The sequence below is a fragment of the Osmerus eperlanus genome, chromosome 14 (assembly GCF_963692335.1).
Source record: "Osmerus eperlanus chromosome 14, fOsmEpe2.1, whole genome shotgun sequence".
NCBI lineage: Eukaryota > Metazoa > Chordata > Actinopteri > Osmeriformes > Osmeridae > Osmerus > Osmerus eperlanus.
The window spans coordinates 15,528,001-15,553,007 of record NC_085031.1 but is presented as its reverse complement, the minus strand read 5'-3'; the positions used below and the strand labels follow the sequence as shown (position 1 = coordinate 15,553,007).

The window sequence follows — 25,007 nt, the reverse complement described above, 5'->3', positions numbered from 1 at the left end:
GCAGACGAGAGCCCTGATGGGCTCTGGCAGGTCGTACCCAGACTCGTCGAGCTGGGAGAGGTGGGCTGCGTTGTCGTAGTCGTTGTCCGTTACGCCTCCTTGCCCCTCCAGGCTGCAGCCCTGCAGCGGGACAGAAGACACCGTCACACACCCAGCCACGCCCACAACGCCACCTCAGTGGCCCACAGGGTCCACACCGACACGTACGAGCAGGTCTGAACCGCAGCCAACACACATTACCGTGGGCGGGTTCTCGCAAAAGCGGCGGACGAATCAGAATCATGCTGTCCTGACCCGTACAGCCAATCGGATCGCGAGATCTCCGATGGTTTCAAAGCGAGAAAAAAAACAAAAAAAAGGCACAGGAAGGAATGTTGGATCCATTGAGTGGATCTTGGTGACTTAATGCAGTAAGAACAGCAGTGACCTGGTGTTAGTGCTGGTTCTGGAAGGGTTCTGTTGTGCTGTGTAAACGGGTCAAGTCCATGGCTGATAGAGAGAGGTACATTAGGGTGACAAAGCCTTTATTCTGTGTGCATGTTTAGGACAGGGAGGCTGATTTGCGCCCCTGGTCCTGTGGGCTTTCAGACTGGGCAAGAAAACAGCGTGCAGAAGATCCAGTCCACCTCGGGCCAGAGAGAGAGAGAGGATCAGAGAGAGAGAGAGAGGATCAGAGAGAGAGAGAGAGGATCAGAAAGAGAAAAGGAAAAAGGCAGAGAAAGAGACAGAATCATAAAGAGAGGGAGAAAAACAGAGACAAGAGAAACAAAGACAGAGAGAGATACAGGGAGAGATACAAATACAGAGAGAGTTCTCTTTGGCAGTAGTGGAGGAGGACAGGTCAGTGAGCTTCAGCAGATCACAGCAGTGAGTGTGGGCAGGCAGGCAATGCTGGAGGGCAGCGAGGAGACAAGAGGCGAGGAGACGAGCAGGGGAACAGATCCCCTCCCCCCCCTCCTGGCCTGCAGGAGCTGGCCTCCCTGAGAGGGGAAGGTTCGGTACTTAACCCTTCGAGCTCTCTCGTCCCGCGACCAGGACAAGGAGGAGGGGAAGGTGGGCAGGGAGGAGGAGGCCGATCCCAGGGGGCCACGCCCAATCTAGAGAGGAGTCAAACCAGGTTTACGTGTTGGGCTGTTGGGATGGAGGGGTGGACGGGGGGGACACACATGAACATGCTTAAAAAAACTTTAAAAAAAAAACTATACTTGACTGCTGTGGCTGGAGGGCCTGTAAAACTTGACCGGGGGACACTTACTTTACTGTGATAACACATGACTTGTCGGGGGGGCGGGGGGTACTAGCGGCGATACATAAACAGCGCAAACCAAACCGGTCGGGCCCGACACCCCTCACCATCCCCACGGCGGCGGCGAGAGGCGGAGCTCCAGGACTTACGTTGGTGGGCAGCGGGTGCAGGGTGAGGCCGTCCTCGGGCCTCGGGGCCTCTCTGTGGGGGTAGGGCCGCACGCCCGAGCCCGTCTCGTACATGGACATGGGGCGCCCGCCCCGCACCGGGGGCCGGCCAGGGGGCTGGTGGGGGTGAGGGTGGCTCCCGGGGGTCTGCCAGCGCAGGGTGGTGTTCTCCGTCTGCAGGGAGTTCAGCTGGGGGAGGGAGGTGGGGGGGTGAGGAAGGGGGAGAGATGGAGAAGGGAGGGGGGAGAGATGGGAAGGAGGAAGAAGGGGATTAGGGAGGGGGAGAGATGGAGGGGGGAGGGGGGAGAGATGGGAAGGAGGAAGAAGGGGATTAGGGAGGGGGAGAGATGGAGGGGGGAGGGGGGAGAGATGGGAAGGAGGAAGAAGGGGATTAGGGAGGGGGAGAGATGGAGGGGGGAGGGAGGGGGGTTGGATGGGATGAGGGAGAGAGGGAGGGGGGGTGGATGGGATGAGGGAGAGAGGGAGGGGGGGTGGATGGATGGGATGAGGGAGATCAGAAGGAAGGTCGGACAGAGAGGGGATGAGGATGAGGATCACCTTCCCCAGGCCCTGGCTCTGACAGCAGCTATACATGATGGAGGAACACTGCAGCAGCACACTGCCTGCTGGTCTCACTTCCCTTTCTTATTATAGCTGTGTTACGCCATTGTTCTCTGGAGAAAACCCCACACAATACAGCTGCTTCCTTGAGAAACATGTCTTGTGTAGACTTTTTGGAGTGTAGGCCAGTGTAACTTTCAGAAGTGTAGGAGTTTAGGCTGGTGGACCTTGTAGAAGTGTAGGAGTTTAGGCTGGTGGACCTTGTAGAAGTGTAGGAGTTTAGGCTGGTGGACCTTGTAGAAGTGTAGGAGTTTAGGCTGGTGGACCTTGTAGAAGTGTAGGAGTTTAGGCTGGTGGACCTTGTAGAAGTGTAAGAGTTAAGGAGTATATAAGCGATTGAGTGTAGGGCTTTAGGCCAGTGTAGTAGTATAGTAGCATAGTAGTATAGTAGCATAGTAGTGTAGTATAGTAGTATTGATGTATAGAAGTGCAGGGCGTTAGGACGGTGTACCTTGTAGATGTGTAAGAGTTTAGGAGTATGGGAGTATAGAAGCGATTGAGTGTAGGGCTTTAGGCCAGTGTAGTAGTAGAGTAGTATAGTAGCATAGCAGTTATAGTATAGCAGTATAGAAGTGCAGGGCGTTAAGACGGTGTACCTTGCCCTGCATCAGTCGCAGTTCCTCGCTGAGGTGACAGTTGACCTTGAGGAGCTGCTGGATCTTAGCCTCAGAGGCCGTCAGAGCCGTCTTCACCTCCATGAACTCCTGCACTGTGATTGGTCCGTCTGAGAGGTCAGATGACTCGGAACTCTGCGGGTGGGGGTGTAGGTGTGTATGTGCGCATGTGTGTGCGCGTGGGAGTGTAAGTGTGTGGGGGAAGGGGGGTCAACAGGGATACCAAGCTTCAGGTTACGTGCCATCGACAGGGAGACATGTAGTGATGGTGTATTTATAGAGGCGCTGATGCTGGATGCCGGCTCGGTGTCTCGTTACCTTGGTGCGCCCGATGTTCCCATTGTTCTCCGAGACCGGCTCGCGGTCCCCGTCCTCGTCCGACGCCACGCTGTCGTAATCCGGCTGGTCGTTGTCCTGGCTCTCGCTGCCATGGCGACTGCTCATCCCCTTCAGGATCAGCTCCACGTCGTCTGCAGACAGAACGCAGCGAGTCAGCAGACGCACTTCCTGTTTTTTTTCGTCGCCCCCGGCGACCGAGCCCGAGTTGGGCAACGCAGAACAGGAAGGAGCTAGTGAGGGCGAGGCACCTTTGGGGCTTTCGCAGGAGTTCCCCCGCTGCCGGCGTTTGGCGTCGGTTAGAATGTCGATGACGAGGGTGGCGAACTCATGTGCGTTGAACCTCGCCAGCTTCTGGCGGCCCTGGAAGACAGAGAGATCAAAGAGACAGAAAGAAAAGAAAAAAAGGGAATAAAGACAGAGATAGAGACAGGAAGTAAGACAGGAAGTAAGAAAGGAAGTAAGAAAGACAGACAACCCAAGGCGATCTCATCAGAACCAAACCCTCAACTTCTTTAGACTGAACACTCGTCTAAGAGACTTGTTATCCTGACATGACTAGAGACCCTGGGGGTGTAGGTGTAGGGGGGTGGGTCTAGGGCAGTGGTTCCCAACCTTTTTTCAGTCATGGCACCCTTAGAAAAGTTTCTACATTGTGTGGCACCCCCCCCCCACCCTGAGCTGAGCGTGCCCACCAAGTCAGTCAACTCATCCAGCTGCAAGGACAATTCGTTGAAGGACTTTTACACAGCGCCCCTGCTCTCGTCAGACGGCACCCCGGTTGGGAAACACTGGTCTAGGGTATAGAGGCTTTGGGTGTGGGAGAATCTGAGGTGTGGTGGGACCGGGTGCAGTGTGTGAGGACTTGCCTGGTTCCTGGTGGAGGAGTATTCGGGGTTGACGGGTAGGAAGGGGACCACAGTGGCATCTGTCACCAGACTGCTGTGATTCTGGGTCGCCAGCCACACTGCGAGGGGAGATTTACATGTCATTCATTTAGCAGACGCTTCTATCAAATACCACATACAGATGGTGGGTACAGAGAGTACAGCAGAAGATCAAGGATCCAAAGTGCACAGTTCTGACTGTGTTTCCGCGGTCAGAGTCGAGGAACGGTCTCTATCAGGTCTAAGCTCATCGTGTGAATGATGGTGAGGGGTCACCTCACCTGCGTCGGTTTCTCTCCTGTCCACCTCATCGTAGACGTCCATGGCGAGCTCTTCAAACTGGTGGTTGGTGAGCTGAAAGGATGATGGAGGAACACAGTGAGGACTTCACAAGCTCAGACCTACTTACTGACATGAAATGGACCATTCTGAAGTTCCTGAATCCACAAAGACAAACGTTCCAGAAAAACTACATGAATACATGATGACTCACAGACTGGAGCTTTTTCTTTGCAGCTTTTGCAAACTCCGACAGATCCAGACTGCTGCAGACAGAAAAACAGATATGTACTTAAAACTCTTGAGTAAACACCATGAGATTGTAAGTGACAGGGTTAGATACTTACTCATTTCTTAACCATCGAAATGACGCAGCAATGGGAGACAATTTCAATGACAATCGTGTTATTATAAAGGTTGACAATCTACATTTGTATACAGTGCATTAATAAGTGGCCTAAAACTCAGGTAGGTACAGCTCCTACTTGCACATCACAATACCAATAATAAGAAGTGTTCATTTAGCAGCTTTGATCCAAAACGACGCACAAAGGGGGAATCGAACCAGCGGCCTCTTGATCTAAAGTCACGTACGCTCCCACTGAGCTCCACCCACCCATTCTGGAGCACAGACACGTGTACGACTAGCAATATCTTTTCTTACCTGTCAGCCATTTGCGGGATAATGAAGTGTTGTTCGTTCCGGTGGTCTGGTGGAAACACAAACAGAGACAGGTTAGAGAAACGCGTCCATGTCTTGGTTTGTGTCCCTGTCACCCAGGCCTGGTCCAGTTTGTGTCCCTGTCACACAGGCCTGGTCTAGTTTGTGTCCCTGTCACACAGGCCTGGTCCAGTTTGTGTCACCCAGGCCTGGTCCAGTTTGTGTCACCCAGGCCTGGTCCAGTTTGTGTTCCTGTCACACAGGCCTGGTCTAGTTTGTGTCCCTGTCACACAGGCCTGGTCTAGTTTGTGTCCCTGTCACACAGGCCTGGTCCAGTTTGTGTCCCTGTCACACAGGCCTGGTCTAGTTTGTGTCCCTGTCACACAGGCCTGGTCTAGTTTGTGTCACCCAGGCCTGGTCCAGTTTGTGTCACCCAGGCCTGGTCCAGTTTGTGTCCCTGTCACACAGGCCTGGTCCAGTTTGTGTCCCTGTCACACAGGCCTGGTCCAGTTTGTGTCCCTGTCACACAGGCCTGGTCTAGTTTGTGTCCCTGTCACACAGGCCTGGTCCAGTTTGTGTCCCTGTCACACAGGCCTGGTCCAGTTTGTGTCCCTGTCACTCAGGCCTGGTCTGGTCTGGCTACTCACCTGGCCTCCTCCCACAGAGGTAGAACGTGAGCCGGTCAGTGAGTTCGTACTGGATCTCCACCAGGCGGTCAGCCAGCTCCTTGTGCCCCGCTTGTCTGAGGGGCAGAGGGGCAGGGGGCAGACGGAAGGGGGCGGAGGGGGAGAGAGGCAGAGGGGCAGGGGGGAGAGGGAAGGGGGCGGAGGGGGAGAGAGGCAGAGGGGCAGGGGAGAAGCAGGTCATGAACACCAGCCTCATCAACATTAACAAGATCAACACACTTTTCCATTCGTTGTCAAGCACAGCTCTGTGACTCCAGACAGTCAAAATAGAATTTTGGGGGAATTTTCTCTGTATCTATATCTAGGTATACGCTGTGAGTACTGGCTGTTGCGCAGTTATACACTCCGAAAAAGGAAGGTGGACGTATCACAGTTAAGCCTCAGAGCTCAGCGAGAGAGTCGGGGGCCCCGTGGGAGAGTCCAGGACGTTGGGTACCTTGCGTAATCGATGGGGGTCTTCCCCCCGGTGTCCAGGGCTCCGGGGTCGGCCCCGTACACGGCCAGCAGCTCCGCCTGGCACAGCTGGCCTGCCTTGGCGGCTATGTGCAGGGGGGTGTTTCCCTTCTCCTGGAGGTGAGGGGGTTCAAATGCATCGCACATTGTGAGCTTTGTGACAGTAGCTTTCTCGAGGGGGTTGGATAGTAGAAACAGCACATAACTCTACATGTATGTTTGAAGCAGCCATCCCAAACACTGCCCCCCCCCTCCTACCCTAACCCCCCCCCCCCCTCACCCCAACACCCCCACCCCCCTCTCACCCCAACACCCCCCCCCTCTCACCCCAACACCCCCCCCCTCTCACCCCAACACACACCTCACCCCTGGGAGAACATTGGAAAGTGCTTTGGTGTCCCGTTGAGGATAACTTACTGGATGGAAGAAGTTGGCCTGGGCCCCCAGGGACAGCAGCCTCAGGCAGGTCTCCAGGTTGCCCGTTCGAACACTGGAGTGCAGTTGCTGGATGGGGATCAGAGCGGGGTCAATACGTTTGACAATTTCATTCGTTTAACAGTCGCTTATCCACTCTAAAACTCTCATACATGGCGAGTTCTACGGTGAAAGTTGTACTCTGGGGAGGAGGGTATAGCTTCATGGTTAGAGCACTTGACAGCAGATAACGAGGCCTATTCAGATAAATGAATAGGCCTACATTACATTATTGCTCCACAATCTACTAAGGAAACACTTTGGATGAGGGAGATCGTTCCAGGCCTGGCATTGACCTCTCACCTTGCTGAGGTCCTTGGTGGTGACGTTGTCATCCTCTCGGCAGGGCATCCGGTGGACAAACGCCAGCATCTGGTACTTGGCCTTGATGAACTCCGTCTTGTTGGGGCTGGCAACGAGAAGCTCACACTTTAGCCTCCAACATCTCAAAACACGCAGGATTTCAAACGTTATTTGAAAAGCGGACATTCTTTGTGTTCCATGCAGTAAGTAAAAAGTAGAGGCGGCTGGGTGCAGCTCAGTGGATAGAGCAGATCGTGAGGTTGCAGGTTCGGAAATCCCCCTGCTATATGTTGATAAAAGCGTCTGCTTGGTGTGGCTGTTATTATGAATTACTCACTGCACCCTGTCCTGGGGGTTAGCCTTGCGCCTGCCACTCATGGCCGTTGACGGGTCCAGAAGGCTGTGCTCCCATATTGAGTTCGCTCCGTTGCCGTACAGAGTCTGAACCATCTAGGAGAGAAACAATGAATCGTTCCTATTATGCAAGGAAAGAGGTGCAAAATAACACGCAAGGAGATGCACCAGTGATTAGAGAGGATCTTCACAGCTGTGTCACACACCTGTAATTGGGAGGGAGGCCATGGGGTGTGTGTTACGTGCCGCACTTGAGAGCTGTGTCGACCAAGACCTCGGTGAATACTGCAACACTCGTCACAGATCAGAACACCACGATTCGCTGAGGCCCAGCGCGGCTCTGCAACACAACAATTAGTCATCATGTTCTGAATTTAATAAGGACACGACAAATTAAACTGGGCTATTTGCTGATGTCCATAATTTACGATTGCTCATCTTGGCCCTGGAAACTCATCCCCTTAACTGTAGTTAACGACCCATTCTTTGCCAGGCGAACGCCGGCGTACAAAACATGTGCACCTACAGCCAAAACAAATCTGGTGTAGCCAGTGATCAGACAGTGATGCCAATGATGGCTCGAGCTGCCTTGTGTGGCCACCGGCACTGCAACGCCAACGGCAAAGTTACCCGCTGGCTAGCTAACAACAACAGCTTCTCACAGTCGCAAGAGCAGATTTCTTGTACATACTTGCTTGCCAAGAAAGCTAAAACTGTCTCCAACTGTACAGATAGCAGCCAATGTAATTTAATGGTTCATTGCGCACAAATGCCCTGATTATCGCTCAATGATATCAGACGAATTATTAAGCATAAATAATTTTGAGATCGTCATGTTGCAGAAGGCAGTCCTGCTAGCTAACTAAACTAGCTAGCGCTAGTAACATACCCGGAGCACTGCAATCAGCGCATACTTCTCTGTTCCGCAGTCGTTTAGACATCCCTCAATGTTGACTAAAAACCGTTAAAAACTACAATTCTGCCCGGCACTCATGAAATGCAGTATTAATACAATTGCACAACGACGACTTCGGGTATTTTGTCGGGGTGATATGATAGTTACTTGACGAAAACTATCTCATTATTAACGGAGGATGGCTTCTATCCCCTCCCGATTTTTTTGTTTGACATCAAGTAGGTACGGAAAGCGAGAGGCAACTGGTGTTGGGAGAAAACGCAAACTCCGATTCTAAGGAACATTTTAAATATGTTGAATCCAACATATAAATAGATGATTTTATCTACATTTATTGTTTTTTAGGTACATTTATCATAAGTTAAAGTCAGTTATCTTATTCGGGTCTATCGACACTGTTTGTCAATGGTCGCCATAGTGCGACTGCGCGCGCGCTTGAGTGCTTATAATAAACTAAACACGTATAGATTGGGTTTTACTGTCGCTTTAAAGGGGGCGTTCGGCCACACGCAGTGGGGCTATTCCACAGTCTACTTCCCACGGACAGGGATTTATCGAAAACGAAACAGCTATCTTCTTTTGACCACAACTATATCCTAGTTTTCGAATCGTTCCGGGAGCAATGGGAGGTAAGACAGTGCTATTAATTTCGAGATTCAGATCGCTGTATTATTGCACATCCAAATTAAATAAGCAGAGCATGACAACGAAATGTTTTTCATATGACAGAGGCCGAGACGCGTCAGAAATTGCTGCGCAATGTGAAGAAAGAGGTTGGTGCTTTTTTTACCCTTTAATGTTTTGCTGCTGTTTATCACGAAGTAGTGTGAGATTAAATATTTTTGCTAGTCTCATCAGGGGATCATTTAACGATGACCGCCTGTGTGCATCAAAGGTGCGCTTCTGTCATTAGGTGTAGCCCGATTGAATAAACATCGTATGATTGTCACAATGTCAGGAATTAATCATTGAATGAATATTAAGGCTAAATGCAAGCAGTTGTCCCTTTATCTTAATATAGGAGAGGTATATTGAGCGTTATTGCCGCTAATAAATCGCTACGTACATTTCTTTATTTTATTGAAATTATTCTAGCCCCACCATTAGGCTACGAGCATCTCAAGCTATTAGTGTTTGTACGGAGCTATCGTGACTGTAAAGAGCTGGATGCTACGGCAACCACAATGGGGACAGAGACGACCACCTCCCCTCTGCAGTCACACCATGCTGACCAGTGTCACTGCATGTTTCCTGCCTAATCAATCTTTGTGAGTTCACCTGACATGTGGTGCTGAGAACCATCACGAGACCCAAGCTCTCTCTTACAGACACACTATGGTGAAGCATAGAAACTAGGACATTAACATTGTTAACTCAATTCCATATAAACCTGGAAATCAAACATCAACATCAAAACCCTCACTATAATCCTTGTTCTCTCAATGGTGGTTTATTTCTGCTCAAGTCAGCCAAGCTTTGTTCCAGCTAAGGCAGCTCCAACAGTTTAAATCACGAGGTAGATGTAAGCCTCTCACACAACATAGTAATTTATAACAGCGGTCGTGTCGGCCTTACGAAAGCAATCACTTCTCAGCGCTCCCCACGGGAGGGGAAACAGAATGTTTAATTCATCACTGTGAGGGCTGGAGACCTCCACCTTCCTGTGACTCATTCCCTGGCTGTGTGTGCCCCTCCACTCTGTTAGCACTCTGATACCAGATACGGAGACCCAGAGGCAGCATGGGCAGATGAATCTCTGATCATCTCTCTGAAAGCCTGTTTACATCCGGGGATTTAGTATTATTGGATATTCATACCCCTTTCTCACACCGAATGACCATAAATATGCTTGGTATGTGCTTCCTCTGATTACAAATGCTCGATTGGAATTGGAGCATTCTATCTGTGTGAGTGTATGGTGCAGTGAAAACCCGTCATGTGTCTAAACACAGGTTTTGTTTCAGGTTTTGACATGTCCGTTTTTTGATAAAGATCCTTCAACACTGTATGTCTGAGATCTGTTTCTGATTACTTCTCTACTTGTGCATTCTGTTATCTAGTGGCACGCATGGTTCAACCCTTTCTCTCTGCTATGAACCTTCTATCCTTTTTGGGGATGTGGAAGGGGAAGGGGGATTGTTTACTCGTATAAATCTGTCTGTATCCATCTGTCAAAACAGACCTCTGCCTGAATTTACCCCTCTCCTCTTCTCAGGTGAAACAGATCATGGAGGAAGCGGTGACAAGGAAGTTTGTTCACGCGGACAGCAGTCATATAATATCTTTCTGTGGTGAGTGGGACTGTGTGGGACATGCAATCAGTTCTATAATAATGAATAGGAGTCAGGTGGCTGAGCGGTTAGGGAATTGGGCTAGTAATCCGAAGGTTGCTGGTTCGATATCCGGCCGTGCCAAATGACGTTGTGTCCTTGGGCAAGGCACTTCTACTTGCCTCAGGGGGAATGTCCCTGTACTTACTGTAAGTCGCTGTGGATAAGAGCGTCTGCTAAAATGACTAAATGTAAATGAATAATAATATATCATGCGTTAGATGTGATAAGGACTTCATGCTTTTGCATGGGTGAGGAAGTACCATTTGAAACAAGTCACAAGGTGGTCACATTTAGATATTCAACATATTTTTGACCGGAAGTGAGTCAGTGACAGTAACACCTTACCCTCTCACCCCTACACATATGAATACGGGCCAAAATAACCCAGAAATGACTAAAAGGCCTTTGATTTGTTCCGAAGTATTTAAAATTTTATGACACACATTACACTGAAAACCATTACTAAGCGAGAGAGCTACAAACCTACGCACATACCTGAATACCAAACTGCTCTGATGAGATGTGACTAATAGGTAGGAGAGACTGGTGAATGGTCTCTGATGATCTCTGTGAGAGCTCAGTGGGGAGCCAGTTGATTATGTGATAACTCATCTGGGTAAATTATGAACATGTTTTTTTGTGAAACTGTGTTAAAATACATGCTTTTTCAAAGTTAGGAGTGAATAATCCATCTGATTTTCAGGTAGAAGTGAGGTGAAGATTATTTTGTTTGTGTGAAAAAACGTCACCTCTTGTTACTTTACTGAGCCCAGCTTTGCTTTGCTTTTCATCCATTATAATAATCTTCGGACTGAAACTGTAATCACATGCTTTTCTCTGGAGGTGTCAGACTCGACATTTCACACTTGGAAATGACAAAACTGTTGTCGCAAGTCTCAGGCTAGTGTAGCCTTGGGCCGTGTCGTGTTGTGCAGGGACATGTGATCTGCTAGCCTAATCACACTGGTTCTTTTCAGTCAATTATTATTTTATCTTCACAGGACACATAAAAGCCCTCTAGATCACAGGCCTCTATCTCAAAGCTCCTTTCAAAGTATCCTTGAGGCATAGCTTTAATTAGGCTCATGACCAGTTTGACATTTAACCCTACAAAGTGACTGTGTAGGTGAAATGGCCTGTCCTTGCACCTCCTACTAGTCCAATCTGGGTACGGTTACGGCTCAAGGCACAGACCTACGACTGTGTCGAGTACATCGCATGACATAATTGAGCAGACGCTTAACAAGCAATGCCTATAGAAAGCACTGCAGCAAAATCAACGACCAGAAGCGCACGGTATTTCGGGGATTAGAGTAAAGTTTTTTTGTTTACCAGGCAGAGTGCAGGTCTAATGTACATTTAGTTATTTAGCAGATGCTCTTATCCAGAGCGACTTACAGTAAGTAAAGGGACATTCCCCCCGAGGAAAGTAGGGTGAAGTGCCCTGCCCAAGGACACAACGTCTTTGGTGCAGGAATCGAACCGGCAACCTTCTGGTTAATAGCCCGATTCCCTAACCGCTCAGCCATCTGACTCCCTAATACCAGCAAGCTGAGGAACATGGTGGTCCTGCTGGCCACAGCTGTAAGAACCTACCCGTCATGAGGCTGTCTCAGGTGTGAGTGCTGCTCTGGAGGAAAACCTCTGTGTGAGTCACCTCCATGGATATCTTAGCAACCGATGTTTGGCAGATTTCAGTCTATTTCTGGTCCTGCTGAGTGTCACCTCTGGACTCTTAATGTCCTCCCAGAAAAGGCGGCTTGATTGATGCTTTGAGATGTATCTGAGTATACTAGAGTAGAACATAGCACAGCATACAGCACAGTACCACACAGTACAGCACAGTATGTTCCCTGGATACTAGACAGATCGTTTCATCTATCTCAGTATCTCAGAGAGTTCCAGTAGAGTACAGCACAGTAAAACTGTGTTCATTGCACAGCAGCAGGTACAGGAACACTGTCTGGTTGAGATTACAAGGAGGATTTACAGCCTCTTCTAACAGAGTTCCACCCACTCACTCTTTCTGTCTCTATTTCTCTCTTTCTCTCTCTATATATATCTTCTTCTCCATTCTGTCTGCTTTGTTCTCTCTGTCTCTATCTATCCCTCTCTTTTTCTTTCTCTCTTTTTCTCTCTCTTTTTCTATTTCTCTCCATTATATGTACTCTGTTCTCTCTCACTCCATTCTTTCCCCCCCCCTCTCTCTCTCTCTCTCTCTCTCTCTCTCTCTCTCTCTCTCTCTCTCTCTCTCTCTCTCTCTCTCTCTCTCTCTCTCTCTCTCTCTCTCTCTCTCTCTCTCTCTCTCTCTCTCTCTCTCTCTCTCTCTCCCCCCTCTCTCCCCCTCTTTCTGTTTACAGCTGTGGTGGAGGCGTGTTTGCTCCATGGCCTGAAGCGAAGAGCAGCCGGCCTCCTGTGCAGCAACAAGGTGGCCGCTCTCTTCATGAAGGTGGGGAAGAGCTTTACTCCTGCTGAGGAACTCTGCCAGAAGGTCCAGGAGCTGGAGCAGCTCATGGAGAACAAGTAAGACCCCTCTCGTTTCATCTCCCCTCTCCTCTCGTCTCGTCTCCTCTCGTCTCGTCTCCTCTCCTCCCCTCTCCTCCCCTCTTGTCTCCTCTCGTCTCCTCTCCTCTCCTCTCCTCTCGTCTCCTCCCCTCTCCTCTCCTCCCCTCTCCTCTCCTCTCCTCTCCTCTCCTCTCCTCTCCTCTCCTCCCCTCTCCTCCCCTCTCGTCTCCTCTCGTCTCCTCTCCTCTCCTCTCGTCTCCTCTCCTCTCCTCTCCTCCTATCATCTCCTTTCCTGTTCTCTCCTCTCATCTCCAATCCTTCCTTGTTTTCTCTCCTCTTAACCTCCTTTCCTGTTATCTTCCCTTATCTCCTTCCCTTGTCTCCTCTCCTCTCCTCTAACTCCACTTGTTTGCGTGTCCGTCCAGCAAACAGAACCAGTCCCAGTTGAATAACGACGGTGTGAAGAAGCAGTCCAAACAGGCCAACCTCACACCTCAGGCCCTGAAGCACCTGTGGATCCGCACGGCCCTCATGGAGAAACTTCTGGACAGGATCGTCCTGTACCTGGTGGAGAACTGCAGGTGAGGCTTCACTCACATGGTTCAGCCTTCAGCTGGAACTTGCTTTAATGTGGAGGTATTTATACTGATTTTTTTGTTGTTGTTTTTTTTTTTCTTCCAGTACATTTTACGAGAGGGAGGCCATGCTAACAGATCCGGTGGACGGGCCGATTCTTGCGTCTCTGTTAGGTATTTATGACAAACCGTCCACACCGCTTCGGTTTCCAGGACGTAGCTGATTGTCTGTTCAGATAAGAACTCTCCCATAGAATTAAAGTTCAGGGAACATTACCTTCGCCTTTAGCGTGGCCGTGACTGCCCGAGTGATCACACAGATAAACAGTCAGGCAGCTTGACAGCCAGAGAGAAGCTGTTCAGTGAAGATGACCTTATCTTACCGAAGGACACTGGTCCCGTAGTGCAGAAATGTCAGGGGAAAAATAAATAATAGTACTACCAGACCAAATTGACTTTCTGCTTACTTTGATAGCAGGAGAATCCATCACAGGTAGGAAAAAAAACGGAAACAGATAAATAAATAAAAGGTTTGGTTTCTGTTGGGACAGAATGTTCGATTTCAAGAATCAATATTCTTTTTTTTTTCTTTTTTCTTCTTCTTCTTTCATACCAGTCCTTTTAACGGTGCATTTTTCTGTGTCCGTGGTTCCTCAGTGGGGCCCTGTGCCCTGGAGTACACCAAGATGAAGACGGCAGACCACTTCTGGACCGACCCCTCCGCTGACGAGCTGGTCCAGAGGCATCGCATCCACAGTGGACACTGTCGCCAAGACTCCCCCTCCAGACGCCCTGCGCTGGTCAGTCTGACGGTGGCTCCTTCCTACTGTCATGTCATACATGTGTGATACAATGGATCACGTTGGCTAATGTTACTGCAATACTGCAAATAAACATTGTCCTGCATCATGGGTTCCCTCTTCTCACGTGGGCCTGCAGAGAAAGAAGAGACAGAGTAACTGTGTTTGTGGCAGATCCAGAAGAGACACTGTAACTGTGTTTGTGTTGGGCCTACAGAGACAGTGTAACTGTGTTTGTGGTGGGCCTGCAGATCCAGAAGAGACACTGTAACTGTGTTTGTGTTGGGCCTGCAGAGACAGTGTAACTGTGTTTGTGGTGGGCCTGCAGATCCAGAAGAGACAGTGTAACTGTGTTTGTGGTGGGCCTGCAGGTCCAGAAGAGACAGTCCAGCGGCAGCATGGATGACCGGCCTCTTCTGTGGGCGAGAGAGTATGTGGAGTCCCTCCATCAGAACTCCAGGGCGACGCTGCTGTTTGGCAAGAACAACGTCCTCGTCCAGCCGGTGTGTGTGAGGGGGGAGGGGTGGACTGTGTGTGTGTGTGTGTGTGTGAGGGGGCAGTGTATGTATGTATGTGTGTGTGTGTGTGTGTGTGTGTGGAGGGGGGGTGGGGTTACAGAATATATATGTGTGTGTGTGTGTGTGTGTGTGTGGGGGAGGGTTACAGAATATGTGTGTGTGCACGGTATATGTACAGTGTGTCTTTATCTTTGGGTGGCACAGATCCTCATCTTCTGTGTAGTGGAACACACACACAAGGTGATGATCATGGCTACCCTCTCGTCTGTACAGAGGGACGACATGGAGGCCATCCCAGGGTACCTGTCACTCCACCAAACTGCTGACCTCATGACCTTGAAATGGACGCCCAACCAGCTCATGAATGGCACTGTAGGAGAGCTGGACACTGAGAAAAGGTGACATGAAAACCATGATGAATAAACAAGTTAATACTTATTACATGTTTTAATATATTACATAAAAAAATAATACGGTTTAATTTGATTAATCTTTTTCCACACAATTAGAAGTGTTCTTAAAATGTAGTAGGTTTGTACATTCACACATGTATTGATAAATATAATATGTATGTTTATACTTTATGTATAGTTTTGTTTCATTTTGGTATGTATTCATTTTAGCCAAAATATGTATCCAAAGCTACTTTCGGCCTTTTGATCTGCAATTAACTATATCACATATTCATATATAATAACATAATGTAAACATGTACTGCCTAATAAGACCACAAACTAGAAGAAATTTTAACTAAACGTTGGTTTTTCCTAACAGTGTTTACTGGGACTTTGCCATGACAATTCGTCTGGAGGAGATAGTTTACCTGCACTGTCATCAGCAAGGTGACACACCCTTTTCTTTCATCTGAGTACACATTTTCTTTTTGTTCCTCTGTGTCTGCTGGTACCTCTGTCTGGTTTCCCGTTTTCTACTTCTGGTCTGTCTGAAGTTTCCTGTTTTCCCTTTTGTCGTTTGTAACAAGTACGTTTGTTTTTTTTACGAGTAAACGAGAATTTGTCCTTCTCCTCTCCACTGTTTCCCACGACCTACTTCACCTAGGAGAAGTCCTGGTTCTTCTAGTACCCCACCCGTGTGTGTGTGTGTTCTGCTGGTGTGAAATGGTTCTCTGTTCCTCAGTGGACAGTGGTGGAACCGTGGTTCTGGTGAGCCAGGATGGGATCCAGAGGCCTCCGCTCAGGTTCCCCAGAGGGGGTCACCTTCTCCAGTTCCTCACCTGCCTGGAGACAGGACTGCTCCCTCGCGGCCAGCTCGACCCCCCCCTCTGGTCCCAGAGAGGAAAGGTAAGGCGTTTCTATTCCTATTTTTCCCCATTTCAGTCATTTTTTTCGCTTTTATTCCGAGCGACGAGCAAGTAGTGCATGTAGAAAGTACAGCAAAAAATCAGGGATCAGAGAGTACATCGTTCTAAGAGTATTTTGGTGGTCAGAGTCAAGTTATCATCTATTTTCCGGACAAGGTGCAAAGTAATCACATCTCGATCCGATCACGCGGAGGCAACAATGAGGATATCTCAGGAAAACACTGTTTTATGCCGTCCTTGTCACTGAGCAGAGGGTGGCCTCACTTTACCTTGTCATGGGGACATCTTCAGGAGGGGTAACGATGAGGAAAGATTCATGGACGATAGCGTAGCGGAGACATTTACAAGGTGCTGGGAATGGATTTCCGTGAGGGTCTTTGTAAACAATCCCGGCCGGGCGGTGAAAGGCCATAAACTCTGTGAGTCGGCTAGGCCCGTGCTGAAGCATGCATGGGATCTTTATGCGCTCTCCAGGCACATCTCAGGAAATTTGCGAGGACCCGGGTAAGAGATCGCCCTGAGATAACCTCCGTCTCGGAGTTGGGGGAAGAGAACCGGAGCGACTGTGTTGATGAGAGCCATTTATTTATTTCACCTTTATTTAGCCAGGTAAGCTAGTTGAGAACAAGTTCTCATTTGCAACTGCGATCCATCTGCATTTGTGCTGACTGCTGAGCGGGCACCTCCTCTCACCAACAGGGAAAGGTGTTCCCTAAGTTGCGGAACAGGAGTCCGCAGGGGTCATGTGACTCTGTGTCGGACAAGGACGACGATGAAGCCACGGATTACGTTTTTCGAATCCTGTTTCCTGGCAGTCTGACGGAGTTTGGTACGTTTGTGTCAGTCTGGCCTCCCAATACTGGTGGGTCTAAATGCTGTAAGGTGTAGACATAAGAATGATATCCTCTTTTCCAGCTCTCCGTCGCTCACACATACACTCAAACACATACACTCACACACACACTGACACACATACGTAATTACATCTTGGGTGTTCATGTTGTTGTGTGATAATATGGAATGCAGTTTTTCCATTTTCTTATTATTATGTTGAGTTAATTTCTCATTGTCTCACTTGTCTACCTAGCCCATGTGTGTTGCTCTGTCAACCCCCCTCAGCGGTTACCTTGGAAACAGTCACTCTGTGAGACCATGCATGGGTATCCAGTTGTGTTTGTCACACATCCATCCTCTGCCTTGGTTTGTTGCTGTTCTCCATGTTTTTATTTGATTTATTGTCAAATACAACCTTTTAATTTCATGACTAATAGTTCACCAAAATTTTGTTGTTGACTTTTAACTTGTTGATAAGGATGATGATGATGATGGGGATGAGGAGATGATGAGGATGTTGATGATGAGGACAATGATGGATGATGATTGAGGATGATGATCATGGATGAGGAGGATGAGGATTATGAATAAGGATGAGGATGATGATTACAATAACATGGAAGACAATGTTGATGACGGTGATTCCTGTCCATGTCCAGTGGCTCCAGAGCTGGTGGATCAGGGCGTGAACATGTGGCACCCCACGCCCAGGAAGTCTTCCTGCTCCTCCTGCTCCCAGAACGGCTCCTCGGATGGATCCCTGCCCAACGGCTGCAACCAAGACAGGCAAGCAGGGCCACGAGCAGGGCCACGAGCAGGGCCACAAGCAGGGCCACAAGCAGGGCCACGAGCAGGGCCACAAGCAGGGCCACAAGCAAGGCCACAAGCAAGGCCACAAGCAAGGCCCACAAGCAGGGCCACAAGCAAGGCCCACAAGCAGGGCCACAAGCAGGGCCCACAAGCAGGGCCACAAGCAGGGCCACAAGCAGGGCCACAAGCAGGGCCACAAGCAGGGCCACAAGCAGGGCCCACAAGCAGGGCCCACAAGCAGGGCCACAAGCAGGGCCACAAGCAGGGCCACAAGCAAGGGCCACAAGCAAGGGCCACAAGCAGGGCCACAAGCAGGGCCACAAGCAGGGCCACAAGCAAAGCCCACAAGCAAAGCCCACAAGCAAAGCCCACAAGCAAAGCCCACAAGCAGGGCCACAAGCAGGGCCACAAGCAGGGCCACAAGCAGGGCCACAAGCAGGGCCACAAGCAGGGCCACAAGCAGGGCCACAAGCCCAAACACATCTCTAGCAATGGCTACAATTCCGTTTTCCATTACACAAAAGATATTAAGTCTACACACATGAGGAGGTGAGAATTATTTTGTGTTTTTCTTCACAGGGCTCCCTTGAAACTGCTCTGTGACACGATGAAGTACCAGATCATTTCCCGGGCTTTTTACGGCTGTGAGTTCTTCGCTCTCGTGCTAGTTTATTAGTTATTATTTTTAACAATTGCAATGATATTACATATGAACATACCCCAAAGATGGCAGAGTCAAGCCTCAGCTTCAATAGCAAGTTTCTTCCTGTCCCCTTGCAGGGCTTGCGTACTGTCGCCACCTGTCCACCGTCCGTACCCACCTCTCTGCTCTGGTCAACCCCACCATGGTGGACCCAGACCTGCCTCACGACTGCAGAGCTGGGCTCTCGGTGGAGGTCTGGAAAGGGTTCCTCCTCGACTGCTCTGTAAGACCTACTGGATACTTTACGGTGTAGGGAGGGGGGGATGGGTTGGGGGGGGGGGGTTATAACCTGCAACCTCTAGATCAGCAGTCGGATGCTCTAACCACTAAGCTATACCCTCACCGTGTTTTTATCTGATGCTAAAAACACATGACATGACCCCGAAACTGTGTTCTGCTTCAATAGTCATGAGAGCAATGTCATGAATGGTTGCTTGTTCATAGGCTCCCATATGGAAGACTAACTACAAATAATACACCTTTTTGAGTCTGTATGTGTTTGCGAAATGTTTTACATTTACAAGCGTGACATGCGGTCTTGTAAATGTAACGCTTCCTCATATTTTATGTATGACTCCACACACAAGATTGGCTAGACATGTGCTTACATGTGACTGTTTGCGTGACTAACCTTAATCAAACTCCGAGTTCACGTACAGCAGGAGTTTGATTTCACGTACAGCTTTTTGTGTGACGGACCCTGACTGAACTTGTGGTGATCCCGTATCTCTTCGGCAGGCCTACGATGAACAGGAGCTCATGAGGCGGGTGTATTTCGGGGGCGTGGACCCGACACTGCGGAGAGAGGTGTGGCCCTTCCTCCTGGGACACTACCACTTCTCCATGACACACAAGCAGAGGACAGAGGTGGGCTCCGAAACGAGACCACGATGTTGCCCTGATGACAAGATGCTGTTTTGTTATGCTGTACTACAGTGTGTGATATTATATGTACAATTGTGTTTTCGTGGCACTGTGCCATTGAATATTGTAGTTGAAATGTTGAGATTGTTGAACTGTAGTTGAGATTATTATGGTAGGGTTGATGATAGGGTTATGGTTGCTTTATGCCTGGTAGCTGAGATGTTATTACTGCACTGTTCCTAGTAAAATACAGACCGTTGCTTGGCTATAATCATCAAAACACTGTGCACTGATTTTCTGTGGTACTTTCTTCTTGCACTATTTGTATACCGCTTTCTACTAAATGAAGAAAATATAAATGTAAAATGTAAATGTGATGAAAGCCAAACTACGAGCCTAACCAGGAAGTGACACTGCGTCTGTGTCTCTGCAGGTGGACGAGCAGGTGAGAGCCAGCTACCAGCAGACCGTGGAGGAGTGGCGGGGCTGTGAGTCCATCGTCAAGCAGAGGGAGAGCGAGAAGCACGCGGAGGCCCTGGCAAGGTGCTCCTCTGGGGCCAGGTGCTCCTCTGGGGCCAGCGTGGAGAGAGGCGTGATGCAGCGAGACTCCACCCTCAGCGCTGACGTATGGCAGCCACCATCATGACATGAGCAGTTTAGATTATGTATAGATATGCAGATCTATCTCTATCTCTCTTCCTCTCTTTCTATTCTGTCTGCTGGGAAAGTAGAATGCTGTTTTTTCATTTATTCTGTTTGCTTGATTGTTGTTGTTTCCTGGTTAATGTTTGACTCCTCCCACACCAGAGCATCAGTCTAGACCGCCAGAACGCCCATTCCCAGACTGACTCCAACAGTAGCATGCAGGTGGGGGGGCTCTTGTCACCATGGTAACTACGATTACAAGCACAGTACAAGATAAACATAAACATCTTCATAAACATCTACATTTTCCCTGACCAGGTATTTGGGTCTGTCGAGGAAGTGGATCAGATTGAATCGGAGACCAGGCCCAAAGAAGCCAAGCCCGACAGCCCCATGAAGGACATCCCAGATGTCATCCCAAACGTGGACTCCAATTCTGGGGACAGCTGCTCCTGTGAGCCCCCTGTGTCTGGCCTGTCGGATCCACCCCCAGGCCCAGACTGCGTGATCACTGCCTCTCCTCCGGCTGTCATCCCCACATTTCCTCGGCCGACAGTAGAGACCCCAGGGGAGCTGAGGGAAGGGGAACCCTCCCTAGAGGCCAAGGCTGGGTCACCGCCAGCGGAAACTCCTCTCCCAGTCACCAGAGTAGAGAAGGACCAGGACGTGCTGACGCAGGTCGAAGAAGAAGCTGATAAGAAAGAAGAGTCCAGAGACTGGGAGAACGAAGTGGTCCAACACTCGGAACTCGAGGGAATCCAGGAAACTCCGGGGAGCGTCAAAGAAGAGGATCCTGTCAAAGAAGCCGGGAAGGCCTCCGGAACGTCCGAGATGGAAGTATACAAAGCCAAACGGTTGTCTAAAGGTTTTGACGCAGATGACGCAATTCACCCAGTAAGAGCAGCTCCGGAGAATGTTCTGAGACTAGAGACCGAGGTGTCGAATGAGTACATTCAAGCTCCTCCACTTGGGCAGACGATGGGAATTATAACACAAGTAAGAAAAACCACAGACAAAGATTCTCTCTGCCGGTCTCCAACAGAAAAACCCAAAGATCCTTTGGTAGAAGAAAAAGCAGAGAAGCCAAGTTCCTCTGGAATTGACAAAGTCAAAGACGTCGAACCCCGTCAGACAAGTGAGCCTTTGAGCGGCGAGAAAGACGAGAAGGACGCTGGAACCGACGTCTCCGAAAAAGCCCAAACCAAAACCCCTGATTCTGTCAGAACCGCACCGCCTGAGACAAACGCTTTCAGAGCAACAGACGTGACGTTAGCTTTAGCCTCAGAGCAGCTTGGTCCTAGTGAACCTCCCACGCACAGCCTGGACGCATCCCAACCCAGAACAGGCACACACGAGGCACCTCAATCCAAGCGGTCTCCAGATACTGCGGACTCCGACGACTCCCCCTCCGCTCTGGAGATGGAGGACATCCCCATGGCCCTGGGGGGTTGTCTGACCATGGGGGATGTGTGGGCCAGGCCCCTGGCAGGCCTTGCTGCCCCCTCGGTCTCCCTGGGCCTGGGGGTGAAAGCCCTGGAGATCCAGCCAGACCCAGGCTGCAGTACCACCCCTGAGGGGACGGACACGGCCCTGTCTGAAGAGGAGCCGGAGATGGACAGCCTTTTCCCTCTTCCGGAGATGGAGGAAGTAGGGGAGAGGATCCAACATGTGGAGAAATCTCTAACGCCTCCTGGTGTAGTCCCATACTCGGTATGCACCATGTGACAGGAACCACTAGTGCTTCTCATGGTTGACTTTGATTTGATGGCTTTTGTATTGTACTTGATGGTAGGCAATTGTTTCTCACTTTGTTGTAGCAGGAACAACTAGATCTGTACTTGATCAACCTGCATCGCATTGATAAAGACGTCAGACGGTGTGACAGGACATTTTGGTACTTCACCCCAGCCAACCTGGAAAAACTGCGTAACATCATGTGCAGGTTCGTTCATTTCATATGGCTCTGCTAGCAGTTTGCTATAAGGACTCTGTTACTGTTACTTCATTGCCAGTTAACAGATAACACAATAACACATGTTGTTGTTGTTGCAGTTATGTCTGGCAGCACCTAGAGATTGGTTATGTCCAAGGCATGTGTGATCTGCTGGCCCCCCTTCTGGTTATTCTGGATGACGGTCAGATTGATTATTCTTTGCTGTTTTTCTATGTGATTAAAACTCTTTTGTCTTCTTTCCTAGAAGTGGGCAGATGAGTCATTTGATATTGTGTGTGTGTGTGTGTTTGCGTTTCTTAGAGGTCATGGCATTCAGCTGTTTCTCCGAACTCATGAAGCGGATGAATCAGAATTTTCCCCATGGAGGGGCCATGGACTCACACTTTGCCAACATGCGTTCACTCATCCAGGTAGAACGTGTGCACTCGCACTCAAACTTAGGGAGTCAGATGGCTGAGCGGTGAGGGAGTCGGGCTAGTAATCTGAAGGTTGCCAGTTCGATTCCCCGCTGTGCCAAAATGACATTGTGTCCTTGGGCAAGGCACTTCACCCTACTTGCCTCGGGGGGAATGTCCCTGTACTTACTGTAAGTCGCTCTGGATAAGAGCGTCTGCTAAATGACTAAATGTAAAATGTAACTTTACTAGTAAGGACATTTGGTGCCCGTAAGGGTAGTTATGACGATATAATGATGTGTTATTTTGTTTACTGTGTCTCCTATTACTTTGTTGATGTGTTACTTTGTTGTGACAGCTGTTCTACTTTGTTCTACCTGCCAGATCCTCGATTCCGAGTTGTTTGAACTGATGCAGCAGAATGGAGACTACACACACTTTTACTTCTGCTACCGCTGGTTTCTACTAGACTTCAAAAGAGGTAAACATGAGTGTTGACGGCTGTGAATGCAGGGAAATAAAAATGCGTTGTTAAACGTCACGTGACTCGCATCTCTCACATGCAATACCGATATTGCATAGGAAAACTTTTATGTTTTCTAACCCGGGCACTTGCCTCCTACTTGTCTCTCCCCAGAGATGGTGTATGATGACGTGTTTTCTGTGTGGGAGACTATCTGGGCGGCCAAGCACACCTCCTCTGGGAACTTTGTCCTCTTCATCGCTCTGGCGCTGGTCGAAATGTACAGGGACATCATCCTAGAAAACAACATGGACTTCACAGACATCATTAAGTTCTTCAACGGTGAGTCTAGAAGATTACTTTCTCAATGTGTTAATTAGAGATGTCCAAAAACCGGGATCCCCACGCCTATTGTGTTGTGATACTGTCTTGTGCCTGGTAGCTGAGATGTTATTTTGCACTGTGCCTGGTGAATTACAGGCCATTCTGAACTCTTCTGTAATATTCAGACCGTTCCTTAACTAAACTCTAACCATCAACATAATGATAGAACTGATCCTTGATTTTCTGCAGCACTTTCGATGTGTACTTTTTGTATGTCACTTTGGATAAAAGCTACATTTGACTTGTTAACCCTCGTACTGCCTTCGGGTCACATGACCCAAAGGTTCATAACGAACCATTGTTGTGTTTACCCAATACAAAAACAAATTAAAATAATTTTCTTTTAACCTTTGCAATGTGGGGGGTCTGAGACAGCCTAGCTGTTAAAAGAAAATGCTTCACTTTGTCTTTGTATGCGGTAAATTTGTCGCAATACGACGGTGGGTCACAATGACTGATGGGTCAGAATGACCCGAAGATAACACAAGGGTTAAATTATTATTATTATCCCTATGAACTGTCACTTGACACTGTGTTCTGTTTCCAATCTTTCCCCAGAAATGGCAGAACATCACAATGTCCAGCAGGTCCTGATGATGGCCAGAGATCTGGTCCACAAAGTACAGACCCTCATTGAGAACAAGTGATCCAGCATGCAGTTGTTCATTCCCTGTCACTATGTGTAAAGTTGTGAAAATTGTGGCACACATAATGCTCATGTACTTTAGGGATACCCTCTATATTTATAAAAGTGAAACCAATATTCAGCAAATGGTGAGGGATATAGTGGCCGTGTTAATATCTATCAATATTTTTTTTGTTTTATCCTGAAATGGCCAGGTGGCAGATCTGGAAATGTATATCATACCATGATCATTGCACAACAGTGTTTCCAAATGTTTTCAGGTAGTACTAACAGTCAGCGATTACTTTATTAATAAATGGAATTGTTTACCTAGTGTATGTAGGCCTGCCTGGTGAACAACTATCTTTGCACATTGCTTCAGGGTGTTTCAGTATTAGTTTTGCCTTAAATCAAGTTATTTTGTTCAGGGATATTGCTGTCAAACAGAACCAAATGATTACATTTTGCAGACCTCTTTTGCGTTTAGCAAACTCTTTTCATCCAAAAGCAACATAGAAATAGTGCACATAGATAATAAAGCTGAAAGTCGAGGATCAAAAGTACATTTCTAACAGTATTTCAGTGGTCAGAATAAAGGAACTGTTTGTATTTACTAGGTACAGCAAACCGCAAAGTAACCATAACTTGTAACTCGTAGTTGATTTTGTTTGTATATTGGCATCATGTAGCTGTGAGCTAGACCGGTATTGAACAGAACTGCAGGAGAATAGCTTGCATCTCTATCAACTAGGAGGGAATCTGTCCCCATGGCTGTTCCTGAAAACCAACATATTGTGTCACCTAGCAACAGTGTTTCTGTGTCCGTGCTTCTGTCTCAGCAGAAAATATCTTCTCACGTCTTTGCATCGCTGATTGTGAAAATGTAATTTGTGGTCGATAACTGAATTGTAAACACATGACGTTCAAAAGTAATCTGTAAGTTGCACAAAGTAAGATATTTGTTTATTCTGAGACGAAAATAATGCTGTCTGCACATGGGAGGTTTCTCATTGAAACGAGATTAATAGACAAAGTTAGAAAAGAATAACTAAATGGAAAGAAAACTCTTATTTTTTCAATGTCTTCTTAAAATTGTGTAATTATTACTTTGCTGTGTATTAAACAATCAGTATATTTTGCAATCATCATGGTGTATAGTGTTTGGTCACAGGTTGTGTATTTATATCTTTAAAACCATTAACGTTGTCAAATGTCATACATTAATGAACTCACAATTGTTTTAGGCTTACATATTTTAAGTGGAATTTGATGAAAGACGAG

General features: G+C 48.4%; 2 protein-coding genes across 3 annotated transcripts in view; one reads left to right on the top strand and one right to left on the bottom strand.

Moving 5' to 3' along the window:
• The window catches only part of git2b (G protein-coupled receptor kinase interacting ArfGAP 2b), an 11,455-nt gene extending 3,225 nt beyond the window's left edge, over nucleotides 1-8,230 (bottom strand). The window contains exons 1-17 of the mRNA XM_062478228.1: nucleotides 7,971-8,230; nucleotides 7,288-7,421; nucleotides 7,065-7,177; nucleotides 6,728-6,833; nucleotides 6,368-6,454; nucleotides 5,934-6,064; nucleotides 5,459-5,553; nucleotides 4,815-4,860; nucleotides 4,365-4,416; nucleotides 4,153-4,225; nucleotides 3,854-3,951; nucleotides 3,236-3,347; nucleotides 2,967-3,118; nucleotides 2,631-2,783; nucleotides 1,396-1,602; nucleotides 1,008-1,097; nucleotides 7-120 (exon numbers count right to left, since the gene is read on the bottom strand). Of these exons, the coding sequence (XP_062334212.1) occupies nucleotides 7-120; nucleotides 1,008-1,097; nucleotides 1,396-1,602; nucleotides 2,631-2,783; nucleotides 2,967-3,118; nucleotides 3,236-3,347; nucleotides 3,854-3,951; nucleotides 4,153-4,225; nucleotides 4,365-4,416; nucleotides 4,815-4,860; nucleotides 5,459-5,553; nucleotides 5,934-6,064; nucleotides 6,368-6,454; nucleotides 6,728-6,833; nucleotides 7,065-7,177; nucleotides 7,288-7,421; nucleotides 7,971-8,022 (1,815 nt within the window). The 5' untranslated portion in view covers nucleotides 8,023-8,230. The remainder of the gene's footprint in view (nucleotides 1-6; nucleotides 121-1,007; nucleotides 1,098-1,395; nucleotides 1,603-2,630; nucleotides 2,784-2,966; nucleotides 3,119-3,235; nucleotides 3,348-3,853; nucleotides 3,952-4,152; nucleotides 4,226-4,364; nucleotides 4,417-4,814; nucleotides 4,861-5,458; nucleotides 5,554-5,933; nucleotides 6,065-6,367; nucleotides 6,455-6,727; nucleotides 6,834-7,064; nucleotides 7,178-7,287; nucleotides 7,422-7,970) is intronic.
• Nucleotides 8,231-8,471: 241 nt separating this feature from the next.
• Nucleotides 8,472-24,872, top strand: sgsm1b (small G protein signaling modulator 1b). Of its 2 annotated transcripts, none has more exons than XM_062478605.1 (25): nucleotides 8,472-8,626; nucleotides 8,727-8,770; nucleotides 10,213-10,288; nucleotides 12,691-12,853; nucleotides 13,261-13,416; nucleotides 13,517-13,584; nucleotides 14,068-14,210; nucleotides 14,582-14,713; nucleotides 15,002-15,126; nucleotides 15,503-15,570; nucleotides 15,866-16,029; nucleotides 16,749-16,878; nucleotides 17,543-17,669; nucleotides 18,273-18,337; nucleotides 18,474-18,619; nucleotides 19,135-19,263; nucleotides 19,694-19,885; nucleotides 20,068-20,127; nucleotides 20,224-21,615; nucleotides 21,723-21,847; nucleotides 21,958-22,040; nucleotides 22,160-22,269; nucleotides 22,639-22,735; nucleotides 22,892-23,059; nucleotides 23,660-24,872. In XM_062478605.1, the coding sequence occupies exons 1-25, from the start codon at nucleotides 8,620-8,622 to the stop codon at nucleotides 23,746-23,748; spliced, it is 4,059 nt and encodes a 1,352-aa protein (XP_062334589.1). In that variant the 5' UTR covers nucleotides 8,472-8,619; the 3' UTR covers nucleotides 23,749-24,872. The 2 variants fall into 2 exon arrangements, with proteins under 2 accessions (XP_062334589.1, XP_062334588.1); XM_062478604.1 differs by having other exon boundaries at nucleotides 16,749-16,911.
• Nucleotides 24,873-25,007: the final 135 nt, after the last annotated feature.

Bases quoted from the DNA above. Each gene is read 5' to 3' on its own strand.
- sgsm1b (XM_062478604.1), top strand. The intron at 13,417-13,516 runs GTGAGGCTTCAC...TTTTTCTTCCAG, and splicing joins TACCTGGTGGAGAACTGCAG to TACATTTTACGAGAGGGAGG. The intron at 23,060-23,659 runs GTGAGTCTAGAA...ATCTTTCCCCAG, and splicing joins CATCATTAAGTTCTTCAACG to AAATGGCAGAACATCACAAT.